This window comes from Mytilus trossulus, chromosome 4, assembly GCF_036588685.1.
Source record: "Mytilus trossulus isolate FHL-02 chromosome 4, PNRI_Mtr1.1.1.hap1, whole genome shotgun sequence".
Taxonomy (NCBI): domain Eukaryota; kingdom Metazoa; phylum Mollusca; class Bivalvia; order Mytilida; family Mytilidae; genus Mytilus; species Mytilus trossulus.
In genome coordinates, this window is record NC_086376.1 from 16450610 (window position 1) to 16477231 (window position 26622).

General features: G+C 31.5%; 2 protein-coding genes across 3 annotated transcripts in view; one reads left to right on the top strand and one right to left on the bottom strand.

Moving 5' to 3' along the window:
- The window catches only part of LOC134714782 (phosphatidylinositol 3-kinase catalytic subunit type 3-like), an 80872-nt gene extending 54627 nt beyond the window's left edge, over nucleotides 1-26245 (top strand). The window contains exons 17-23 of one of the 2 annotated variants that reach the window (XM_063576341.1): nucleotides 18597-18666; nucleotides 21348-21500; nucleotides 22357-22431; nucleotides 23480-23648; nucleotides 23826-23916; nucleotides 24788-24913; nucleotides 25958-26245. In XM_063576341.1, the coding sequence (XP_063432411.1) occupies nucleotides 18597-18666; nucleotides 21348-21500; nucleotides 22357-22431; nucleotides 23480-23648; nucleotides 23826-23916; nucleotides 24788-24913; nucleotides 25958-25972 (699 nt within the window). In that variant the 3' untranslated portion in view covers nucleotides 25973-26245. The remainder of the gene's footprint in view (nucleotides 1-18596; nucleotides 18667-21347; nucleotides 21501-22356; nucleotides 22432-23479; nucleotides 23649-23825; nucleotides 23917-24787; nucleotides 24914-25957) is intronic. The other variant, XM_063576340.1, reaches the window with a different exon arrangement.
- LOC134714781 (uncharacterized) lies at nucleotides 12404-17951 on the bottom strand. Its single transcript, XM_063576339.1, has 5 exons — nucleotides 17829-17951; nucleotides 14909-15542; nucleotides 14260-14415; nucleotides 13531-13597; nucleotides 12404-13219 (listed from the first exon to the last, which is right to left on the bottom strand). The coding sequence occupies exons 2-5, from the start codon at nucleotides 15536-15538 to the stop codon at nucleotides 12441-12443; spliced, it is 1632 nt and encodes a 543-aa protein (XP_063432409.1). The 5' UTR covers nucleotides 15539-15542; nucleotides 17829-17951; the 3' UTR covers nucleotides 12404-12440.
- Nucleotides 26246-26622: the final 377 nt, after the last annotated feature.

Sequence of the window (26622 nt, forward strand, 5' to 3'; positions counted from 1 at the left end):
AAATAACACATGGTTTATGCATGTATAAGGAATTTGATACTAACAGCATTCACAATAGGTCTTTTAAAAAGTAATTGTAAAATATTGATTTGTAAATTTTCCTTGTGATCAGATGGAACTTTTAATAGTAAATATCACAAGTGAAAGTTATTAGCGCTAGTAGACATAGTAGCACCTGTCCTTAGTCAGGAATCTGATGTACAGTAGTTGTCGTTTGTTTATGTAATATATACGTGTTTCTGGTTTGTTTATATAGATTAGACCGTTGGTTTTCCCGTTTGAATGGTTTTACACTAGTAATTTTGGGGCCCTTTATAGCTTGTTTGTTCGGTGTGAGCCAAGGCTCCGTGTTGAAGGCCGTACTTTAACCTATAATGGTTTACTTTTTAATTGTTACTTGGATGGAGAGTTGTCTCATTGGCACTCACACCACATCTTCCTATATCTATCTAACATTAATTTGTTCACACTCTTAAAGTTCAGAATCATGACATCTAGACCACACAACACATGCAATCTATTAGCTGTTGAGATATCAATCTAAAGGTAAAATTCCTTTTTGTCGAGCCTTCGACTTTAGTCGAAAAAGCGAGACTAAGCGATCCTACATTCCGTCGTCGTCCGGCGGCGTCAACAAATATTCACTCTGTGGTTAAAGTTTTTGAAATTTTAATAACTTTCTTAAACTATACTGGATTTCTACCAAACTTTGACAGACGCTTGTTTATGATCATAAGATAGTATCCAGAAGTAAATTTTGTAAAAATAAAATTCCATTTTTTCCGTATTTTACTATAAATGGACTTAGTTTTTTCTGCGGGGAAACAAAACATTCACTCTGTGGTTAAAGTTTTTAGAATTTTAATAACTTTCTTAAACTATCCTGGGTTTGTACCAAACTTGGACAGAAGCTTGTTTGTGATCATAAGATAGTATCCAGAAGTAATTTTGTAAAGAAATAAATCCATTTTTTCCATATTTTACTTTTAAATGGACTTAGTTTTTCTGCTGGGAACCATTACATTCACTCTGTGGTTAAAGTTTTTAAAATTTTAATTATATTCTTAAACTAGCCTGGGTTTGTACCAAACTTGGACAGAAGCTTATTTATGATCATAAGATTGTATCCAGAAGTAAAGTTTGTAAAAAGATTACTCTGTTTTTTCTGTAATTTACTTTTAAATGGACTTAGATTTTCTTACAATCATAAAATAGTAACAAGAGGAATATTTTTATTGCTTTGATTCCTCATTGTTGTTGAGCCTGAGATTTACAGCAAAAATAGGCGAGACACTAGGTTCCGCGGAACCCTTACAAATTTTTGTGTTCAAATGTTAGTCATGTGCGTATATGATTATGTTAATATGCCTTCAAGTCGAGAATATTAGTTTATGAAATGATCAAAGTAAAGGATAATTCAAATGTATATATATATGTTACATCTTGTGATCAATTTTATTTGGCAATCGTCAATGGCAGTCAGCAGGGTTAAAGAACATCAGTTGTTCGACCTGTTAGTCAAATGTGTTTTGTTTAAATATACTTTTTCACTTTTTTGGTCTTTTGGAAAATGTTGTTATGCCCCACCTACAATAGTAGAGGGGCATTATGTTTTCTGGTCTGTGCCTCCGTTCGTCCGTTTGTCGGTTCGTTCGTTCGTTTGTCCGTTCGTTCGTCCCGCTTCAGGTTAAAGTTTTTGGTCAAGGAAGTTTTTGATGAAGTTGAAGTCCAATCAATTTGAAACTTAGTACACATGTTCCCTATGATATGATCTTTCTAATTTTAATGTCAAATTAAAGTATTGACCCCAATTTCATGGTCCACTGAACAAAAAAGAAGATAGTGTGAAGCTCAGGTTAAAGTTTTTGGTCAAGGTAGTTTTTGATGAAGTTGAAGTCCAATCAATTTGAAACTTAGTACACATGTTAACTATGATATGATCTTTCTAATTTTAATGCCAAATTAAAGTATTGACCCCAATTTCATTAACCTATAATGGTTTACTTTTTAATTGTTACTTGGATGGAGAGTTGTCTCATTGGCACTCACACCACATCTTCCTATATATATCTAACATTAATTTGTTCACACTCTTAAAGTTCAGAATCATGACATCTAGACCACACAACACATGCAATCTATTAGCTGTTGAGATATCAATCTAAAGGTAAAATTCCTTTTTGTCGAGCCTTCGACTTTAGTCGAAAAAGCGAGACTAAGCGATCCTACATTCCGTCGTCGTCCGGCGGCGTCAACAAATATTCACTCTGTGGTTAAAGTTTTTGAAATTTTAATAACTTTCTTAAACTATACTGGATTTCTACCAAACTTTCACAGACGCTTGTTTATGATCATAAGATAGTATCCAGAAGTAAATTTTGTAAAAATAAAATTCCATTTTTTCCGTATTTTACTATAAATGGACTAAGTTTTTTCTGCGGGGAAACAAAACATTCACTCTGTGGTTAAAGTTTTTAGAATTTTAATAACTTTCTTAAACTATCCTGGGTTTGTACCAAACTTGGACAGAAGCTTGTTTGTGATCATAAGATAGTATCCAGAAGTAAATTTTGTAAAGAAATAAATCCATTTTTTCCATATTTTACTTTTAAATGGACTTAGTTTTTCTGCTGGGAACCATTACATTCACTCTGTGGTTAAAGTTTTTAAAATTTTAATTATATTCTTAAACTAGCCTGGGTTTGTACCAAACATGGACAGAAGCTTATTTATAATCATAAGATTGTATCCAGAAGTAAAGTTTGTAAAAAGATTACTCTGTTTTTTCTCGAATTTACTTTTAAATGGACTTTTCTTACAATCATAAAATAGTAACAAGAGGAATATTTTTATTGCTTTGATTCCTCATTGTTGTTGAGCCTGAGATTTACAGCAAAAATAGGCGAGACACTAGGTTCCGCGGAACCCTTACAAATGTTGTGTTCAAATGTTAGTCATGTGCGTATATGATTATGTCAATATGCCTTCAAGTCAAGAATATTAGTTCATGAAATGATCAGAGTAAAGGATAATTCAAATGTATATATATATGTTACATCTTGTGATCAATTTTATTTGGCAATCGTCAATGGCAGTCAGCAGGGTTAAAGAACATCAGTTGTTCGACCTGTTAGTCAAATGTGTTTTGTTTAAATATACTTTTTCACTTTTTTGGTCTTTTGGAAAATGTTGTTATGCCCCACCTACCATAGTAGAGGGGCATTATGTTTTCTGGTCTGTGCCTCCGTTCGTCCGTTCGTCGGTTCGTTCGTTTGTCCGTTCGTTCGTCCCGCTTCAGGTTAAAGTTTTTGGTCGAGGTAGTTTTTGATGAAGTTGAAGTCCAATCAATTTGAAACTTAGTACACATGTTAACTATGATATGATCTTTCTAATTTCAATGCCAAATTAAAGTATTGACCCCAATTTCATGGTCCAGTGAACATGTAAAATGATAGTGCAAGTGGGGCATCTGTGTACTATGGACACATTCTTGTTTGTGCTGTTTTTAGACCCTTCTACAACGAAATTTGTTTGACATGCACACGTATAAAAATTGCGGTTTTTATCCAACGCAATCATAGGTTTGAACGTAGTTTTCAATTTAGACTCGTATATATTGTAATGATCTACAAACTGACCCCCCCCTTTTATTACAAGAGGTTGTGCAAGTTATTAACTTTGCACATTACTTATACCTAACGTAACGTATGTTACAGTTAATGGTATATTTCATTTACATAAATATTTGGTATATGAGATTGGTAAATGTAAGCACATGTGGAGGAGTCAACCTACATGATACAGTTTGTGTACGAAGTGGGACATCTGGTTTTCAGGTTTTAAAGGATTTCTTTCGTTTAAGCACATGGCAGCTGTTTCAGAGGTTATACGTCGGTTGGACTTCTTCTTGTCTTACTTTTAAGCATGCCAACATTTCATTTTTGTTTCAAATTGTTGTCTTATCGGTCAATGTTTACAAACTCCTGATGTACAAAATTCCATAGAGGATGTGTATTCGAAAGTTAACTTTGCGCATGTGCGTACTTGGATGAAAATAGAAGGAAACTTTCAGAGGCTCCATATGGGTAAATTCATCCCGATTCTATATTTGGTAATAGTTTTCAATGAAATAAAGTTTATTTGAGGTTTATTTAACGAAAGCTGTATTATATTGGTAGTAAAAAGAAGTAACACGGTGTTGGGATGAAAATACGAGATTCTAGTCGTTACCTAAGAGATGGCGAATTTCGCGCCACTCTTAGCTGTAACTATGGGGACACCATGGGGACAGCTAAATTTTAGCAATTGCTATAGCTACATAGCATCGTAATATAAAAACAAGAGCGTTTGGCTTATTCGAGGTTCTGGGATTCGACAATCAAAGAGGATAGGACATACGGGAAAAATTACAAAATTCACAAAAAGAAAAGGAACAGAGAAAATTTATTTTATTTAATGATTTTAATATAAAAACATATATATTGTATAGCTTATTTAAGCTTTAAAATTACTTTACTGAGGTGATTCTCACAATTTATTACAAATTTCAAGAAGAAACAAGCTATTCAGGACGAAAATATAAATTTATACTTCAACATTAAAGTGACTGAAGCGAGTTCTAGTCGGACATAATTCCGAAAAGAGAACATTTGCGTACATATATTTATTCATATACGGGGTTAATCTCGATATATTGATTTGATATAAGGCTCGAATATTTGGTACAAGGCTCGAATATTTGGTACAAGGCAGACTAACCCGTTTAAAACGATTAGCTCATGAAGTCAAAGTAAAGAAAAAGACAACTAAAGAACAAATTAACTTTATTGTAACGTTTGAAATCCTGTCATAAAAATAGCATTAGAAGTCAAATAAATCATATATTGTATACATGTATTACATTATTTCTCGATTTGATTAACGTAATTTTCCCAATCGCATGAACCACATCCTTTTTTATTAGTAGAGTTAAATGTGTCACGTACACGCTACCCAAACCCGTGACAATATATTTATGTATATACAACTCGTCTAAACATCAACCCAACAATGTTAGATCTGTAAATTTGCTTTCGCAAATTTTTGGTTCTTCCCTCGCCGGGATTCAAACCCATGCTACTGTGATATCCTGACACCAAATCGCCTGCACTGCAGCCGTCCGGCTAGACCACCGGACCACCTGGGCTTCACAAAAGTAAAGCTTTCGGTGGGCATGTGTTACCTTTCCACGTCAGTTTTAATCCATATATATATGTATATATACGTAGTAACTACTTTCAGTTCATCATAATTAGGCGTTAGTTACTAAAATATATTTTCACTAGACAATATTACTGTATAAAGCATCCTACCACAAATGTATAAAGACAAATGTATGGTAGATATCGCCTGCAGTTTACTAGAGTTCTTATATTACTTTTGATATCTGGTACTTGTTGGGATTAGCAGGTGAATATGTGAACTTATCACAAAAATGACTTGAATGCTAAATGCAAATGAATCATATATGCTATTCATGTAAGACATGCTAAAACACCAAAGATAAATCATAGTTAATTTATTTCATTACAACTGTAATTTTATTTTTCAGTATTGGAGAAAATGAGCAGTTGTAGAAATCAAACAAATTGAAGTGTTTATTCTATTGACAAGGACTTGTAATTTGTGTTCTATGACTGATGTGTATAACCATGAAGACAATTATACAAACTATTTTTTATATCTAATGATTCATTGGTACTTCATTTGTTTCTTGTTTTAATGTGCAATATTTTAATATTACATGCTATTTCATGGATTAATCTATTATGTCTTTAGAATATTATTGTTATTGTCAATGATATCATAGCTGATCAGTTAAGATATAAAATATTTGACATTTTATATATTTGTTTTTGTTTTTCTGTTTTGTTCATAAATCAGTAAATTTGTTCTCTCTTTGAATAGTTGAACATTTGTCATTTCAGATCATATATATATATACAAGAAAAATGTAATATGATTGCCAATTAGACTCTTTTTCACAATAAACCAAATGTAACAGAAATAAACAGTTATAGGTCAATGTATGGCCTTCGACAAGTAGCAAGATCCTATAAGACAGCTATAAAAGGCCCTGAAGTCATAAATGTTAAACAAATCAAACTTAGAAAAATTAACAGCCTAATTAATGTACAAATATATATGTACTAAAACAGCAACACACGATAACCACTGAATTGTAGGCGGACTTGGGACAGGCACATACATAATGTAGTGGGTTTAGACATGTTAGCCCTGCACTCAACCTGGAAAGTGGTGTAACAGTACAACATAAGAATGAAGTACACAAATCAGTTGAAAAAAGCTTAAAGCATCAGATGGATATAAATAAAAATTTGTGGACGTGGCTGGGTACTTGTACATCCCGTAAAAAAACCCAAAAAAGACATTAAGTACAGATCTGAGAGTATTCAGTTACTGACAGCTAGCAATGCCGTTTGAAGAGAGCTACTCTGGCGAGACAACAAATGTTTATAGAGAGATTAGTCCACATGGTAAAGGATGTCACTAGAGAAAGTGGGAATTGAAATAAAAAGATACTTGTTTTATCAGTGGAATATTTTATTAAAAAACATTGTCAGGTAACATTATAAAACTTTTAATTTGCTTTTTTAGTTTTGCACTGAGGGATGTTAGGGTGTTTAAATTCTAGAGCAAGGCATGGATAAACTTGTTTGTAAAATCCTGAAATTGTGATCTTTTCACAGGTCTTCACATATTAATTTTTTTATTATTACTTTTTGTGAATTTTCTGTCAAAGAAATATTAGATACAACTATGATATATCACTCTAAAATTTAGCTTTTGATATTGTAACAGAAAATAAACTTTGCCATTTTTGTTGATTTGCCTCTACCCTTAGATCCTAATGTTTAAGTGAATGGTTTCTATGATGACAAGGCCATATTATTAAAGGTGAGAAATCAACATACCCGGTATATTGATAAGATCTCAATATTTATTATTTGTTAGCTTTTATTTGTTTAGTTACTGTCTTATTTACTTTTCCCCTCAGACCATCATTACTGAAATTAATAGATTTCATGTGTAACAATGTTGAAAGGCTTACCATTAAGGGCATATGATACAGTTATAGGAAAGGTAATGACATTGCTACTATACCACAAAATATTTTTTTCCCCCAAAGTCCTGAAACTTTGATTAAATATCAATCATTTCTAAAGAACTGTTGTGCATATGAAGAACATATTTATGTACAAAAGATTTGCATAATATTTCTACAAAAATACACTTGTTTTTATCTGTTGAAATAAAAATGTAGATGTGTCTCAAAAAGATAGAATAACCGACATTTTGATATTTTTTATTACATATTATCATTCCCATAAGGAAAACAGCTTGTATGCAAATACTTGTAATAAAATCAACATGGGTTTGAACTGTATCTGATTTTTTTTTTTAATTTTATAAAAGAGGAACGAAAGATTCCAAAGGGACAGTCAAAGTCATAAATCTAAAACAAACTGACAACGCCATGGTTAAAAATGAAAAGACAAACAGAATACAGAATTATAGGTGTTACATATACTGAGATTGGGAAAATTGTGTAATTTTTTGTCTAACTATGAACAATATTTAGCAGAATGCTTTGATGCCATGCAGACTGACTTTTAAAACAAGTACAGGAAGTGAATATGTGACGATGTTTTAACATGGTGATGATTTACGTCAGGATCAACTTATACTACAGATTATAACTCTTATGGATAAGGTCAGTGATGCCTAGATAATTGAACTTTTGTAGGGATTTAAATAGTTAAATACATTAATTTTATGTTGAACCTTGTAACAATGACTGATGTTTAAGGAGGCTCACAGGTATAAAATTTTCAGAAAAAAATAAAACTTTTATTTTTCATTACAAATTTTATCCATTACCTTAAGCAGTTGTTACTTTATCATAAGGTACAAAAATCTTTCCAAAAAAATCAATTCGTGTTAGCCCCAGGTGACTTTTAAAATTAAGATATCATTGAAAAAGCTCCAAATTATTTCCCTTTAGTGCAAAAATATCATTTTTGGGCATTAAAATTGAAATATCTTTTTTAACTCATCGATAACATATATTTGTTATTGACGTTTTCGAATAAGCTGTACATAATCTAAACAATGGTAAAATTTTAGCAATTTCTATAATTTAGTTCTTTTTTTATTTGGATATTACCTTTATTTCTCTTATTTGTTTAGCAGGAAAAAGGGACATTAACAAAAATGTATGCTTCTTTCGATGGCAGATAGTGAGCGTAAATGAAAGGTAACCCCCTGTTTGTATTTGATTTTTTGTCGAGCCTGCAACTTTTGTTGCAGAAAGCTCGACATAGGGATAGTGATCCGGCGGCTAACTTCTTAAAAGCTTTATATTTTAGAAGGTAGAAGACCTGGATGCTTCATACCTTGTCTATAGATGCCTCATGTTACGAACTTTCCGTCGGTCACATGTCCAATGTCCCTGACCTCATTTTCATGGTTCACTGACTACTTGAAAAAAATGTTAAGAATTTTTGTAATGTTAAATTCTTTCTTATTATTAGTAATTGGATAACTATATTTTGTATGTGCGTACCTTGCAAGGTCCTGATGCCCGTCAGACAGTTTTCACTTGACCTCGACCTCATTTCATGGATCAGTGAACAAGGTTAAGTTTTGGTGGTCAAGTCCATATCTCAGATACTATAAACAATAAGTCTAGTATATTTGGTGTATGGAAGGACTGTAAGGTGTACATGTCCAACTGGTAGGTGTCATCTGACCTTGACCTCATTTTCATGGTTCATAGGTTATAGTTAAGTTCTTGTGTTTTTGGTCTGTTTTTCTTATACTATATGCAATATGTCCACTATATTTGGTGTATGGAATGATTGTAAGGTGTACATGTCTAGCTGACAGGTGTCATCTTACCTTGACCTCATTTTCATGGTTCAGTGGTCAAAGTTATGTTTTTGAGTTTTGGTCTATTTTTCTAATACTTCATGCATTAGGTCAACTATATTTGGTGTATGGAAATATTTTATTATCTGTATGTCTGTTACACAGGTTTTATTTGACCTTGACCTCAATTTCACGGTCCATTGCTTAGTGTTAAGTGTTCGTGTTTTGGTCTGTTTTTTTTTTAATTTATAAGCAATAAGTCAACTTTATTTGTTGTATTGAAGAATTGTTAGCTGTATATGTCTGCATGGCATGGTTCATTTGACCTTATTTTCATGGTTCATTGGTCAAGGGTTAATTTTCTTGGTTAATGTTAACTGTGACAGTTGTTATAAAGCTTTATATTAAGGTCTATCAATGATTAGTAAAGAACCTGAGACATTTCAGTGTGTGCACTCTTGTTTATTAAGTATAAGATAAAGTTCATTTATTGAAAAATATAGCAAAATCTTATATTGAATAAAAAAAAATATATTTAGACCCGCGAGTCCCTCAATTTAAGCTTGATATTATCTACAAGTATCCATAACTTTAGTTAAAATCAAGAGTATATAAATATTGGAATTAAAAGACGGCCATATAAAAGCAATTTGCAATATATTTTATAAAGGGCTATACAGATGGTGCATTTGGTGCATCAACCTGTAAAATCAGGAAAATTTTCTTATTTTGTAAAAAAAACCAGTCTTCATACATAAGGATAAAAATCCAGCTGACTTGAAAACTTCATGAATATAAAAAAGCACATTTTGGGCAAATTGATCAAATTCATGAAATCTATGTATGGAAATTGTGCTGACTTAATGTTATATAATAGTAAAACAGATAGTGATTTAGAAAGGTCTTATACATGTAACTATAATGAGTAAACTAAACAAGAAATCAATGACTTTGTCATTATAATTTTAACTTTCTGACTGGTATTCCAATTTATATACCAGTTAAAATAAAATATAAAAAATGTATTATAATTTAAACTTTCTGACTGGTATTCCAATTTATATACCAGTTAAAACAAAATATAAAAAATGTATTATAATTGTAACTTTCTGACTGGTATTCCAATTTATATACCAGTAAAAATAAGATATAAAAAGTGTATTATAATTTTAACTTTCTGACTGATATTCCAATTTATATACCAGTTAGAATAAAATATAACTAGAGGCTCTAAAGAGCCTGTGTCGCTCACCTTGGTCTATGTGAATATTAAACAAAGGACGCAGGTGGATTCATGACAAAATTGTGTTTTGGTGATTGTGATGTGTTTGTACATCTTACTTTACTGAACATTCTTGCTGCTTACAATTATCTCTATCTATAATGAACTTGGCCCAGTAGTTTCAGTGGAAAATGTTAGTAAAAATTTACTAATTTTATGAAAATTGTTAAAAATTGACTATAAAGGACAATAACTCCTTAGGGGGTCAATTGACCAATTGAGTCATATTGACTTATTTTAAGGTCTTACTTTGTTGTACATTATTGCCAATTCAGGGGCAGCAACCTAACAACGGGTTGTCTGATCCATCTGAACATTTCAGGGCAGATAGATCTTGACCTGATGAACAATTTTTACCCCTGTTATATTTGCTTTCAATGCTTTGGTTTTTGAACATAGGGGTAAAATGAGTTATAAGCCACAAACTGCATTTTACCCCCTATGTTCTACTTTTAGCCGTGGCGGCCATCTTGGTTGGATGGCCGGGTCATCGGACACATTTTTCAAACTAGATACCCCAAAGATGATTGTGGTCAAGTTTGGATTAATTTGACCTAGTAGTTTCAGAGGAGAAGATTTTTGTAAATGATTACTAAGATTAACGAAAAAATGGTTAAAAATTGACTATAAAGGGCAATAACTCCTTAAGGGGTCAACTGACCATTTCGGTCATTTGACTTATTTGTGAATCGTACTGTGCTGAACATTTTTGCTGTTTACAGTTTATCTCTATCTATAATAATATTCAAGATGATAACCAAAAACAGCAAAATTTCCTTAAAATTACCAATTCAGGGGCAGCAATCCAACAACGGGTTGTCTGATGCATCCACAAATTTTAGGGTAGATGGATCTTGACCTGATTAACAATTTAATTCTGTCAGATTTGCTCTAAATGCTTTGGTTTTTTTAGTTATAAGCCAAACATGGCATTTTACCCCTATGTTCTACTTTTAGCCGTGGCGGCCATCTTGGTTAGTTGGCCGGGTCATGCCACACATTTTATAAACAAGATACACCACAGATGGCTGTGGCCAAGTTTGGTTTAATTTGGCCCAGTTGTTTCAGAGGAGAAGATTTTTGTAAAAGATTACTAAGATTTACGAAAAATGGTTAAAAATTGACTATAAAGGGCAATAACTCCTAAAGGGGTCAACTGACCATTTCGGTCATGTTGACTTATTTGTAAACTTTCTTTGCTGAACATTATTGCTGTTTACAGTTTATCACTATCTATAAAAATATTCAAGATAATAACCAAAAACAGCAAAATTTCCTTAAAATTACCAATTCAGGTGCAGCAACCCAACAACGGGTTGTCTGATTCATCTGAAAATTTCAGGGCAGATAGATCTTTACCTGATTTACAATTTTACCCATGTCAGATTTGCACTAATTGCTTTGGTTTCTGAGTTATAAGCCAAAATCTACATTTTACCCCTTTGTTCTATTTTTAGCCATGGAAGCCATCTTGGTTGGTTGGCCGGGTCACGCCACACTAGATACCTTAATGATGATTGTGGCTAAGTTTGGTTTAATTTGGCCCAGTATTTTCAGAGGAGAAGATTTTTGTAAAAGATAAAAAAAAATTATGAAAAATTGGTAAAAAATGACTATAAAGAGAAATATCTCCTTAAGGGGTCAACTGACCATTTTAGTCATATAAAACTTATTTGTAGATCTGACTCTGCTGAACATTATTGCTGTTTACAGTTTATCTCTATCTATAATAATATTCGAGATAATAGCCAAAAAACGGCATATTTAGGGGCAGCAACCCAACAATCGGTTGTCCGACATATTTTTAAACTAGATACCCCAAGGATAAGTGTAGTCAAGTTTGGTTAAATTTGGCCCAGTAGTTTCAGAGGAGAAGATTTTTGTAAAAGCTAACGCCGGACGACGCCGGACGCCGGACGTCGGACGCCGGACGCCAAGTGATGAGAAAAAGTGTATTATAATTTTAACTTTCTGACTGGTATTCCAATTTTAATACCAGTTAAAATAAAATATAAAAAGAGTATTATAATTTAAACTTTCTGAGTGGTATTCCAATTTATATACCGGTCAAAATAGAATATAAAAAGTGTATAGAAAATATAAATATTGTATAGGTTTTTTTTTTATTTTCTCACAAGATCTTTTACTTTCACTTTAATACCTTGCAGTAAAAAGTTCATTTGGATGAAACTATCGATATATTGTTATTTACTTTTTAATCCCAGTATCAGCGTTCATTAAACACTGTTATTAAGTTATCATCAGAAGTGACCATTTTTTTTTGTACAGGGTTGTAATTTATTTCCAAAACACTTCCTAATGATGACAGTCCCTTTGTAGTAACTTTTGTATAATTCTTTCCATCTGATGACACGTGTTGTACTGGTCCACCATAATATGTCACATACATACTGCCATCTTGTAGTGTGGTCATATTTAAGACTACTGATGGTAACTTTACTTTGGTAATCTTGTTATTAGAGAGACTGTAATGGTACAGGTAATAACTGTTGTAATTTGTGTAAAATATACCCTCACCAGAACAACACAGTCTGATAGGAGTACGATCACCAGTATCAATGGTCTTCTCCACCTCCTCTGTCTGAGGATCTATAATCATCATTCTTCTCCGACAGCCTACTACTAACTTGTTGTTTATAGTTGTGATGCCCGAGCAACTTGTTGATAATTGTATTGATTTCACTTTCTGTTGATTGTTTATGTCCCATATGTCTATACTACCACTGAAAGGTATAGTGACAGCTACTGTAGAGTTATTGACTACAGTTATATCCCATGGACTATCCTGTAGTGTTATTGTACCAACATGTGAACCTTCTGTATTATAAATCTCTACTGAACAATTCCCCAGTTGTATAAGGGCCACATGTCCATCATTTGTTATCACAGCTTTTTTTTCATTGGTACAAAATGTAGATACTGTAGTAAATTGATGAATCTGATAAAAGATATCTTGTCCTAGTATGTAGGATTTTCTTTCTTGTCCTAAAATCAGAAAATAAATGAAAATGTTTTAAAAAAATAAAGTAGGAAGAGAAATTAGCTAGGATGTAAATATAGTATTTTACAATATTTGTAATTTAAAAACAAATTTGAATATTCTCTATTGGAAATTAAACATTAAATGAATTAATATTGATATTTTAATCACTGATTTACAAATTGTGCTAGTTACTTTTTAATCACTGAGTTCTAAAAAGAAAGGTAGACTTTCTACATTTTGGATATTTTTTTATTAAACATATTAGTATTTGATCATTATTATATAAACATCGAAAATAATGTATGTGACTTACTTTGGATATCAGGATTTTCTCTTTGACATGTACAAGTTACACCTTTTTCAGCATAGTAGAGTAGTTTCTGAAAATATAACAAATTTATAAGTCTAAAAGTTGCATTGAAATTAGAGGCAATTTAACTACGGTATTTATTTCTTATACATGTGATTTTTATACTAATATTATAAAGTAATATTATATGCATATTTGTCACAAACATGAGGCAGCAGCTGCACAGAAGTTGACATACTTAATATTCATGTTAGACATGTAAAATAAACATAAATTGTCTCGAAATATCAATGTTATTTGTACAAGGCTTAGAAACAGGTAGAAAGTGAGGCTGTGCCGAGTCCAATAATCAATTGAAGCATTATGTTCAATCCTGCCATTTTGCAAATGATTAGGGTCTTTAATATATAGTGTAAACAAACTAATTTTCACAAGCAATGTCTTTTCGCAACTTTCATGAGAAGAAAAATGACAAGAATATAAATCTTTGCTAAAATTTCAAACTTAGATCTTGCCTTGTCTGATTACGCCAAGAACATAAAAAAATCTCAAAATTAAATTGATGTGAATTGTGCTAGAAAAGGCTAAAAGCGAAATAAAGTACCCAAGTTAATGATTGGTTTACAGTATTTCTTTGAAGTTGTAAAACAATTACAAATGTAACTATTTTAGTTGTAAGTTGATCTTAGCTGATAGTAAAGCCATTTTGTAATTTTTAACGTTATAACTTACATTCATTGTTGTCTGTATTCCTTGTAAGGTTGTGTTTACTCCCTGGAATGATCCATGCATATTCCATCCTATTCCTTGTAATGACGTATTAAGACCATGGACTGTTGTGCTTAAGGTTTGAAATGTAGAATTCAGCTCTTGAACTGTTAGCGCAATCTAATTAGAGAAGGTTTTATAAGACTTTTTAGTGAGTAATGATTCAACTCCCCATTTATGGTTACTCAACCATTAACTTATTAAAGTTTACAAGGTTATGTAGCTGTTCAGATGTTTTATCAAAATGTTTTTGATCTCTTTTTAAAGTCCATATTTGTTGGAGTCTTATTTACACAGATGCACATTAATATGTTGAACTCACAAGTTGAAATCTCATAAAGTAAAAGTTTTTTGTAAGTCTATCCATAGATGTAATACCAAAAATTCATTATTGATTAGAAATCTTGATTATCACTTACACCTTTGTATCATTATTGCCGCCATCTTGTTTACATTGGTTACAAAAAGAAGTTGGGTCAAAGTCAACTATCGAAAAAAAAATACCATCAAGGACAACTTCTGGAAGTCTGAATATGCAAATGATATTAGAATTATAAGTGATATAACAAGATAATTTTCTAGTTTCCTTTATTTCTTAAAAACACTGTAGTACCTGATCTAGCTGCTTGTGAACATCCAAAAGGTCAATGAAGTATTTGGTGCAAAGTTGTTCATCCATTGGTCTATTCTTTATTCTGACCAGATCATCTTGTTTGCTTGAATCAAGTTGTAAGACATAGTTTGTAAGATGTGGCCACAATGCATCATATTCATGTTTTGTTATGCCACATTTTGTGTTGTGGCTTAAGTAGTCATTCTTGTACTGCCTGAGCATTTTGATTGCTATTTGTTCAGCTGGCCCTAGGGTGCAGCAGTTAAGAAGAATTAGGCCTGCCAGGGTGATGTCGAGATCCTCCAGTTGGACAGATTTAGCTGTATATTTACAGTAACAGTAATGTTGACCTGGTCCTGGGTTTTCTGTATACAGCAGGTCCCATTGACAGTAGTTGATTGGAAGGGTTGGATTGCTTCTACAATTACCATTGTCTTTACAACACTTCATGTATCTGTGTCTTAAATGGAACAAAGTATGAACCACTGGCTGACTGTTTAAATAATCTTTAAAGCATGTTACTCCATGGTTAGTGTAATTATTCTCCAGCTTATGTCTAAATACTGGAGTGACAACTTCAAGTATAGCCGACCCTATAACAAAGAAACCTCTTCGGTCTTCTCTGTCCATAGTTCTGAAATATATATTATTTCAATACAATATTTCTGTAAACAAAACTCAACAAAAATATATTTGATATGCATGAATGATTTTGGTCAAACTGTCTGTTAAAGTCCTGTTATAACAACTACAAATGTTACCGGACTGTGTCAGCCCTTCTTGGTAAGTCCGAGTGGTTTTACCCACTAGTTTTGTCTGTTGATGCATTATGTATAGGGACAAAGGTTCAGTCTAAAATGACCTTGACACCCATTAGTATTTCATAAAAGTGTAAATAATCTCATCATAGATACCAAGACTAAGTTTTAGATATAAGACAGACGCGTGTTTCGTCCCACAAAGACTTATCAGTGATGCTCGAATCCAAAAAAGTTTTAAAAAAAGCCAAATAAAGTACAAAGTTAAAGAGCATTGAGATCCAAAATTCCTAAAAGTGTTTCCCAATACAGCTAAGGCAATCTATGCCGAGGTAAAATAGCCTGAGTATTTCAAAAAAATCAAAATTTTGTAAACCGTTTAATTTATAAATAACAATATCAATGATAATTCATGTCAGCACAAAAAGTGATGAATACTGGGCTTATGATCCCCTCGGGGAAATAAATCTCCACCAGCAGTGGCATGGACCCAGTGGTTGTAAATAAACTTATCATAGATACTAGGACTAAATTTTATATATATGCCAGACGCACATTTTGTAATCCACTCTCTGAAATTGAAAGTCTTACCCAGCCACATTATGTATATGTATGTGCCTGTCCCAAGTCAGCAGCCTGTTATTTGTGGTTGGTATTTGTTTATGGGTTAAATATTTGTTTTTCTTTCATAATTAGCTCACCTGGCCCAAAGGGCCAAGTGAGCTTTTCTCATCACTTGGCGTCTGTCGTCAGTCATCCCTCGTCGTCCGTCGTTAGCTTTTACAAAAATCTTCTCTGAAACTATTGGGCCAAATTAAACCAAACTTAGCCACAATCATCATTGGGGTGTCTAGTTTAAAAAATGTGTCTGGTGACCTGGCCAACCATCCAAGATGGCCGCCATGGCTTAAAATAGAACATAGGGGTAAAATGCAGTTTTTGGCTTATAACTTAAACACCAAAGTATTTAGAGCAAATCTGACAGGATTAAAATTGTTTATCAGGTCAAGATCTATCTGCCCTGAAATTTTCAGATGAATTGGACAACCCGTTGTTGGATTGCTGCCCCTGAATTGGTAATTTTATGGAAATTTTGCCGTTTTTGGTTATTATTTTGGATATTATTATAGATAGAGATAAACTGTAAACAGCGATAATGTACAGCAAAGTGATACCTTAAAATAAGTCAACATGACCAAAATGGTCAATTGACCCCCTAAGGAGTTATTGTCCTTTATAGTCAACTTTTAACAATTTTCATAAAATTTGTAAATTTTACTAACATTTTCCACTGAAACTACTGGGCCAAGTTCATTATAGATAGAGATAATTGTTAGCAGCAAGGATGTTCAGTAAAGTAAGATGTACAAACACATCACCATCACCAAAACACAATTTTGTCATGAATCATCTGTCCTTAGTTTAATATTCACATAGACCAAGGTGAGCGACACAGGCTCTTTAGATGAATATATGAATAAGGTAGTTAGTTTTCTCGTTTGCTTTGTTTTACATTGTCATTATGGGGACTTTTAAAGCTGACTATGCTGTATGGGCTTTATGTTCATTGTTGAAGCTGTACGGTGACCTACAGTTGTTAATTTCTGCGTCATTATGATCTCTTGGCAATCATACCACATCTTCTTTTTTTTTTATATTAAATCATCTAAATTATGTTTGACATAACATCAATTATTTGGAATTTTTTTCTCCATATATTTATGTTTAAACTTTAAATCAAAATAATATATAGATGTTTCTTCTGTATGTATTGATGATGAAGTAGCAAATAATTCGTCTTTGATTGTATAATTATGTAAATGCTTCAACTTATTTAATCTTAAAAAGAACTAATAATAGAATTAAGTAATAGGAATTTCCTTTAAGTCAATATATGCTACGTACTGTTATTGAATGTCATATAACTGTATATGTCAAATGTGAGATAAAGTTCAATTGAGCCTCTTGTTTTGAGGTTTCATTGGCAGATCAATAATAAAAGTAAAATTGATTATATTTCAGTGTTAATATTCTAACTTTCACTTTTAAATTTATCATACATGATTCATATTATACATTTTAATGAATAGTTAATTGTGTACATTTATGTATAATATTTATATAGAAGTCTTGATTTTGTAAATATCCATTTTCTGATTTACCTTTTACATTATTTTTTTAAACAATCTTTTCTTTTACTTCCAAATTGAGGAAAATGGCTGTCTATTATAATTGGAATTCCCCTTTGCTATATTTAACATACCAGATGACATCATTAAAAGGGAAATAACTCAAAATCTTTACCTACTACAAATCAATTTGTTGGATTGCTCTTAAATTTTCTTTTTCTAAAAATAAAAATCAATTTAAAAAAATGGCCCTTTATGAGATATGAGAAATGCAATGTTTATTTAATTGTATTCATACATTTCAGACTCTTTTTATGCATAACAAGGTTAAACCTATTAAAAAGGCAGAATATTTCTTTTGTCAGGTTTTCTTTTATATCATAAAATATTTTTGTAGCCGTGATATGTTGCTGCTTTGATTGAGGGAAGTTTATTGTCTGCTTGTATGCTTAACTTTTTAAAATATTTGAAGACTTTGAATATATATATTTTTTCATCTTCATTTCATTGCTCCTTTCATTTTATTTGACTGAATATGTGTGGAATATTTTAAGCTATGAACATGATAAGGACAGATCATTCAAATAGTTAATTATCCTAATCTTATCAGAAAAGATAGAGTCTACTGGTTTATCTATGTATGTCTGTCCACATATTTGTAAAGTATACAAATCTTTGGTCTGTCCTAATGTAGTCACAGTAAATTAACAACTTACTGTAACTGTTGTTTTACAGGTTGCTGTAATTTGTTGTCCCCATTGTAAATTATATTCAGACTTAACTGATTGTATTTATTTTCAGTTACTTCAGACAGAAAATTTAGACCTTAAACTAACACCATATAAAGTATTAGCTACAAGTAGCAAACATGGTAAGTGAATTACATAGTTATACTCCACTTTAAATGAATTTGTTTTAGTGAAATCTCCCTGTATTTCCTTCCGACTAACTAGAGCTTCCTTATATTTGGCCAGCAGCTTGCATTGACATTGAAAGTGTGTGGTCTTGTTTGTCTGTTCAACACCTGGATATTGTTATTCATTTTAAATTTGTTGATTGATTGATTGATTTAAATTTCGACCCTTGTTTCCCAAGTTCCTTTGTTCAGAACAAAATGACATTGAATAAAGTTATAGATATTAACTTGTAACTTGCAACTATTTTTTTATCTGTGGGAAAACTCCTTACTGTTTGCCAATATTTGCAATTTTACAACAAATCGAATAAAAACGAACATTTTCATCCCATTTACTGATATATTAATTTTCTAGCGAGGATATTCTATGCATGTTATAAGGTGCATTCTTATTTAAATCTGGCTTAAAGTATGATGATTTTGGGTGGTTGGTTATGCAGACAGAATAACTAGTGGACACGAAAAAATGCTACCTAATTTGTATAGTCAAATCCTACAGTTTTTATCCCAGATCTTTTATTCTTCACAGGAGGTTTGCATATATTTTGAAGTTGTTCATCTGCTATTAAGGTAGATCACCAGTATATATTTTTTGAGACAGATTTTTTTTATAATTTGCCAAAATGAAGATTTTACTATGCTCTTTTCAAAAATTTAATAAAAAGTATGGGTCACCGTGCTATTTTTCAAGCAATGAGTCGTTGAAAATTGCAAAAATTTGGTGAGTTTGTTCATGAAAAAACACATTAGTGTGCATAAAAAAAATTCTATGAGATAGAATTTTGAAATAAATTGTGAGAAGAAAGGTTTCATAATATGTTTGAAGAAAATAAAAAGAAAACATGGTGTCACCGAACTTGTTTTCTTGCTACAAGTAAAAATAAAAAAATCACCTATTAGCCCAGTATAAATTTTGTACTAAAAGAGTTATCTCCCCTTAAATGGCTTATTTGAAAAAAATAGTTTAAAACCCCCAAAAAATGATATTTGATAAAATATTTTGAATGAATTCATTAATAAACAGGTTTTCTTCAAATAGAAAAACAGTCTAACTATTGAATACCAATTCTGTCTCTAAATTGGCAGATTTAGGCAAATAACTTGACCGATTTTGTACTGTGATTGTACAATCCAAGATGGCGGTATACCATCAATCTACCTTAATAAAGAGTTGTTTTTGAGGATTTTCATATATTCTTCACAGGGGGATTGCACATATGTTGAAGTTGTGCATCTGCTATCAAAAAGTTGTTTTGGAGGATTTTCATATATTCTTCACAGGGGGATTGCACATATGTTGAAGTTGTGCATCTGCTATCAAAGAGTTGTTTTGGAGGATTTTCACATATTCTTCACAGGTTGAAGTTTTGTATCTGCTATCAAAGAGTTGTTTTGTAGGATTTTCATATATTCGTCACAGGAGAATTGCAAATATGCTGAAGTTTTGCATCTGCTAATAAAGAGTTGTTTAAGAGGATTTTCATGTATTCTTCACAGGAGGTTTACACATATGTTGAAGTTGTGCATCTGCTATTAAAGAGTTGTTTCAGAGGATTTTCACATTTTCTTTCACTTTAAGTAACTGCAATTACCCTGTAAATATTTCCTAGTGATTAGTCTTAAATTATGCGATCTAATCATTTCAGACCTTTTTGGGGTAATACACTTATTTGGCCTCAGCAACTTTTTTTGATTCGAGCGTCACTAAGTCTTTTGTAGAGAAACACATGTCTGGCGTTAATACCAAATTTGATCCTGGTATCATGTATGATGAGTATTTTTACAACCACTGGGTCGATGCCACTGCTGGTGGAGTTTTAAATCCCCTATAGGGTATCACCATTCCAGTAGTTGGCACTTCTGTGCTAGCATGAATTAATATCATTGATATGGTCAATTTTTTAAGGCTTTTCTACCTCAGGAATATATTACCTTAGCTGCATTTTCATAACTTTTAGGAATTTTGGTCCTCAATGCTCTTCTACTTCGTACTTCATTTGTCCTTTTTCTCTTTTTTTCATTGGAGTGTCACTGATGAGTCTTTTGAAAATATGTGCATCTGACTTAAAATCATGAGTTTATTGTTTAATCTTGTATCAATTAAATTTATTTAAAAGTTATTGAAAGCTGTAAAATAATGACCAAGGAGCAACAATTACTCTGGTGATGTGTCTTTCTTTTAACAAGAAAGATAACACATTGTTACTGTTAACACATCATTGGGTTAAACAGGTAAAACAATGTATTCCATTTGAAAAAGAGTGAGGCATGCTATAATTACATTTTCATGAAGGAGTTATCAAATAAAGATTTTCTGCAATATTCAAAGAGTAACAGACACATACCACCAGTAGGGAAGAAATGGAGGGGATTTGTGAGCTTCGGAAGGATTTGTTTGTAATAAGGGAAACATCAATTCATAAAATGATACCTGTAAGAAAGATGTGATTTTGTCAATGACAATAAGAAAATATCTGTGGTCATTTATTATAACTCAGATATATTAAAAAATGAACTGATTGCATATGAAAAAAATTCAACTTAGCTTCTTAAGAATGAATATATTTTCAATTTGATTTGTTTTCCAAATTTAAGAAATAGAAGACTCTTTACATTTATATACTTTTCTTAAACAGGTTTTCTTCAGATGATTGAAGAGTGCCTACCTTTAGCAGAACTATTAGCAACAGATGGAACTATACATAACTTTCTAAAGAAACATGCTCCAATGGAAGGAGCAGCCTATGGTATCTCACCAGAGGTTATTGACAACTATATCAAAAGTTGTGGTAGGGTTTAATTATTGACTGTAAACACTCTTATTTGATTTTTTTTTGTTTTTGGTGTTTTAACGCCACTTTTAAGTGCCACTTTTGGGCTATTTTGTAGTGGCTAGGTTTTTATTGGTGGAGGAAGTCTAAGTGCTGCAGAAAACCACAGTCTTTGATAGGAAAACTGACAATCCTAGTCAATTTATAGATGGGAGCGAGTGCATCCGCCCAGTAATTACAGTAGTAGAACTACTTAAATCACTTGGCCACCGAGAACCCTCAATCTATAAGTTTGTCAGTCGAATTTGTATTTTAACCTATTAATTATTTGGTTCCCAACTCTTGGTTAATCTGGTTGACCTGAGAACTAGCATTTTAGACAGCTATAAGGTTAATATTACCAAAACGTTCATACACACTTGTATTAACTAAGTACAAGACGCACAAAATAATATACTTCCCACTACTTCTTTGGATTCAATTATTTTCTTATCATTAACAAAAAATGCAGTTTGTCGGTATTTGATTTTGTGGTTTTGACAATCTCTGCATACAAGGCATATAGAAAATGTTATTTCATGGTACACATGTCCCCACAAAACCCACAAAATATAAAATCTTTGTTGGAAATCACATAGTACATCTGTAAATGTAAGAGAAGAACAGATTTTTTTTCTTTCTCAACTAGGATCAGGTTTAGAGAATAGCAATGTGTTCATGATAGCAAACATTTAGTATTGGAAAAGAAGATGATTGGTGAACTTTGTAGTTGCACTAAACTATAATGTGAGCTATGTTTACTCCTTAAGAGTAGATGTTATCTAGGTTAAAATGTGTTGTTATATATAATTGGTAATCTAATTCTTTATTACAGCTGGCTACTGTGTGGTGACTTATTTACTAGGTGTTGGTGACAGACATTTAGATAATTTACTTCTGACAAAAAATGGTTAGTAAACACAACTTCTTATGATTACAAAATAGGATGAAAAGAAAACATTGGATATATAGGGATTTGAGAACAATACTTCATAGTTGGATATCAATGTTTCACCACAATTGTTTTTGATGAAGATCATTTATATATGTCCAGAAATCTTCTCGTCTTAATTGTGTTGCTGGGTTGCTGTCTTATTGAGATATTTGACATTTATTATTGAAAAAGACCAAAAATCATTACAAATCAGAAAGATTTAAAAGTTAGTGCTAATTTAGGTCTAGAACTCGAAATAAATGATCTGCAAGTTGTTTTTAACATCTTTAAAACCCTTGAATGACTATATCAGTTGATTCAATTAGTCAATGCAGAAGATTTGAACTGATTTTGTTTATCAGAGACACTAAAATCCAAGCTTAGATAAGAAAAAAAGATCAAATAGGTCATAAAACGTCACTTTTCAGATTGATTTTGTCTCTAGTGTATCTGGCTGCATTTGTGTTCATTTTCAACCTTATCATATGTTATGTATTATCAACAAAATACAAGATACATTTTAGTCAAAATCAGTCAATTAATGATGCCAGTACCTGATGTATGTGCATTGTAATGTAAAAAAAACCAACCCCATATTTATGTAAAAAATATTCTACTTTCGAGTAAATAGTTCAAAGTAAAAGAAATACTATATATTTTTGGTCCAAAAACAGGACTTAACAGGCTTACTATTTTGAACAAGTAGATCCTAGAGTTTTTAAATGTGGAAAAATACATTTTGCCATATGATTATGGACTTTTCAATTAGATTTACCTCTGAGTTCAGTATTTTTGTAATATCACTTTTTAGTACTCTTTTTTAGATAGCTCTTAGCATAATCTGTTTGAATTGATTGTTACAGGGAAATGCTTCAAAGTATCTCAGTTTTTGAAAAGATACGGTAATGAAACAAAAAAAGTCAGAAATGAATCCAATATTATATTTGATCATTTCTTTTATTTCCAAGAAAAAAATTCTGTATAGATGTTTGGATATAATCAGACATGTTGGTTTTTTTTTTAGGAAAATTATTCCATGTAGATTTTGGTTATATACTTGGACGTGATCCAAAGGTTCTTCCCCCACCAATGAGACTCAGCAGAGAAATGGTAGATGCCATGGGAGGAACCAACTCTGATCATTTCCATGACTTCAAGAAACACTGCTACACTTCATTTCTTGCTCTGAGAAGGTAAATGTATATTTTGCCTTTTTAACTGCACCAGAATTTAATGAAGAAAAGACTTTGTGATTTTGGGTTACCATAGTTATGATTGAAGAAAGACAGGAAGTATTTTCATGTTTATACATTGCAAACATTAAAGAGACAAAAAGTGTATGGTGATGTATTTTTGCTATATATTTACAGGTCTGCAAATCTGATATTGAACTTGTTTGCCCTGGTTGTAGATGCCAGCATTCCTGATATTGCACTAGAGCCTGACAAAACTGTGAAAAAGGTAATGCCTTAATGTTTAAAAATATATGTCTGAACCATTGAGTAATTAATTTGTAGAAATTCTGTGGCTGCCTCCAGATAGAATGATATTTCTTTACTTGAATATTCAGTGTTTGAAATCTAAACATGTCTTATTTTTTATGGCCCTGAAATGAATTGGTAGGTGTCATATAGTTTTACCCTTGTCTGAAATTCCGAAATTCCGTCATTCCACAACAAATCATTTTTTTCATATGGGATAGGTCATTAGAATACTATATAAAAAAGAGGAGAAAGACACAATCCCTAGAAACATATAAATGAAAATTTAGTTTAATATTATAAAAATTAATTTAAACAAGAATGTGTCCTCAGTACACGAATGCTTGCACTATCACTATTTTCAGTGCACCGTGAAATTGGGGTCAGAACTGTAATTTGACATTATAATTAGAAAGATCATATCATAAGGAACACATATACTAAGTTTCAGTTTGATTGGACTTCAACTTCATCAAAAACTACATTGACCAAAATTTTTAACCTGAAACTGGACAGACAAACAAACAAACAGACGGACAGACGAACAGATAAACAGATGAACACAGAACAGAAAACATAATGCCCCTCTACTATTGTAGGTTGAGCATAAAAAGAAGCAACAGGATATAAGAAGTATGAACCAGAAAACTTTGAGGTCAGACAATAATGAACAGCCCGATTCTGTTGCATTAAAACAAAAGTAAAACTGCTATAAGTGTCATGATGTTTTGTTTATACTTACGTTTATTTTATTTTCATGTTATATTTTTTCTAGAAAATGTTCCCCTCGTTTTCTTGAAAGTTTGTTGCAAAAGATTTAATATTGATTACTTTATGTTGATATATCTCAGGTACAAGATAAATTTGTCCTCCATTTGAATGATGAAGAAGCTGTACACTACATGCAGAACCTGATTGAAATCAGTGTCACTGCTATGATGGCTGCTGTGTTTGAAAATCTACATAAAATGGCTCAGGTATAAAATTTTAACGATGAAACAAGAAAGACAAATAAATCATAGCCTGCTTGCACAATCCTTCAGTATTTATTTCAGATTAATTTATTATGCACAAATAGCACATTGTTTATGTATGGAATATAATTTGAACATCATACAAAATAGGCTGTGTGCTCAGTAACTGTAAAAAGTTGATTTGTAGATCTTATTTTTGATTAAATAGAACAAACTTTTTTAAAATAGTAAATATCAAAAGTGAAAATTCTTAGTATAAGTTAACATTCAATTTTAATTCAATCAAACTCTAATATTCAGAATAATGACAAATTCTATTTGTTGATTCATTAAGTTAAGGGTTTACTCCATTTTTATTCAAAAATTAGTCATGATTATGTCCGATATGCCTTAAAGTTAAGAACGTTATTTCATGAAATAATCAAAGTAATGGATAATTTAAATGAGTAGTAACTACTATAGGATCATCACAGATTTGTGCTGGAAAGCTGTATCAAGATTCAGACTTAATCCGTCATATCTCAATACTGAACATTCTTGACTGGTTTTCTTCTTGTAATTGCTGCTTTACCTTACTTTTAGTTTGTAACCCCGATGTGTTTTTTCTCTATCAATTTATAAATTTCGAACAGCGGTATATTACTGTTGTCTATATTTGGTCACCTATGACGAAGGAAAAGGTCTATTTTTATTGAGGCCTTAGTTACTAAAATGTATTCACTAGACAATATAACTGTAAAATATCCTATAAAAAAATGTAAATAACAAATGTATGCAGGGGTTGTTACTCAAATATTTTCACTAGACAATATGGCTGTATAAAAAATCCTACCAAAAATGTATATAAACATATGTATGCTAGATATCGACTGCAATTAACTATAGAACATACCTTTGATATCAGGAGCTTATGGGGATGAGTATGTGAACTTGTGAACTTGATCACAAAAATGTCTTAAATGCTGAATGCGGGCAAAACAAAGATTTTGAAAGCACCAGATAAACATAGTTAATTCATTTCATAGCAATTTTAATTTTGTTTTTCAGTATTGGAGGAAATGAAACCATCTGGTTCTATACAAGAACTTTAATAGAGAGAAGCACTTTAGCAATTTGTAGTAACCACAAACATCAAAGCATTATTCTATTCAAGAAGACTTATAACTTTTGTTTTATGACTGATGTTTACATCCATAAGGACAATTATACAAACTATTTTGATATCTAATTATTCATGGGTACTTAATTTGTTTTTTGTTTTGATGTGCGATATTTTAATTTGTGCTATTTCATCGATAAACAATCAAATCTATTGAATATATTATTTTATACAATGGGTTTTGTTTATGTTTATATAATTTGTCTTAAACTTACTCTTCAGAATTTATATGACAGTAAATAAATATTTGAATAAATGGCATAGCTTATCAGTTTACTTTCTTTCAAAGAATATAAGACACAAATATGATATACCACTCTAAAATTAAGCTTTGAATATTGTTACAGATATATATACTTCTGATGAATCCTTTCACTTTTATGGTTTTAATTAAATATTCATTTCTTTCACTTTCTAATTTAAGAAAATGGCTATCTATTAAAATGGACTTCCCATTTGCTAATGTAAATTACGAAATATTGCGTGCATTTATAATTGCAATTTTGTCATTTTTGACTAAAATGTGACTTTAACTTTTACGATTTAGAGAAAA

What these genes read in the sequence shown, in the direction of transcription:
- LOC134714781 (XM_063576339.1), bottom strand. Translation starts at nt 15,538, where the DNA reads ATGGACAGAGAAGACCGAAGAGGTTTCTTTGTTATAGGGTCGGCTATA. An exon ending in TTCACAAGCAGCTAGATCAG is followed by an intron (nt 14,416 to 14,908) that starts GTACTACAGTGT and finishes TTCTCTAATTAG; the next exon opens with ATTGCGCTAACAGTTCAAGA. An exon ending in AGAAAATCCTGATATCCAAA is followed by an intron (nt 13,220 to 13,530) that starts GTAAGTCACATA and finishes TTCTGATTTTAG; the next exon opens with GACAAGAAAGAAAATCCTAC.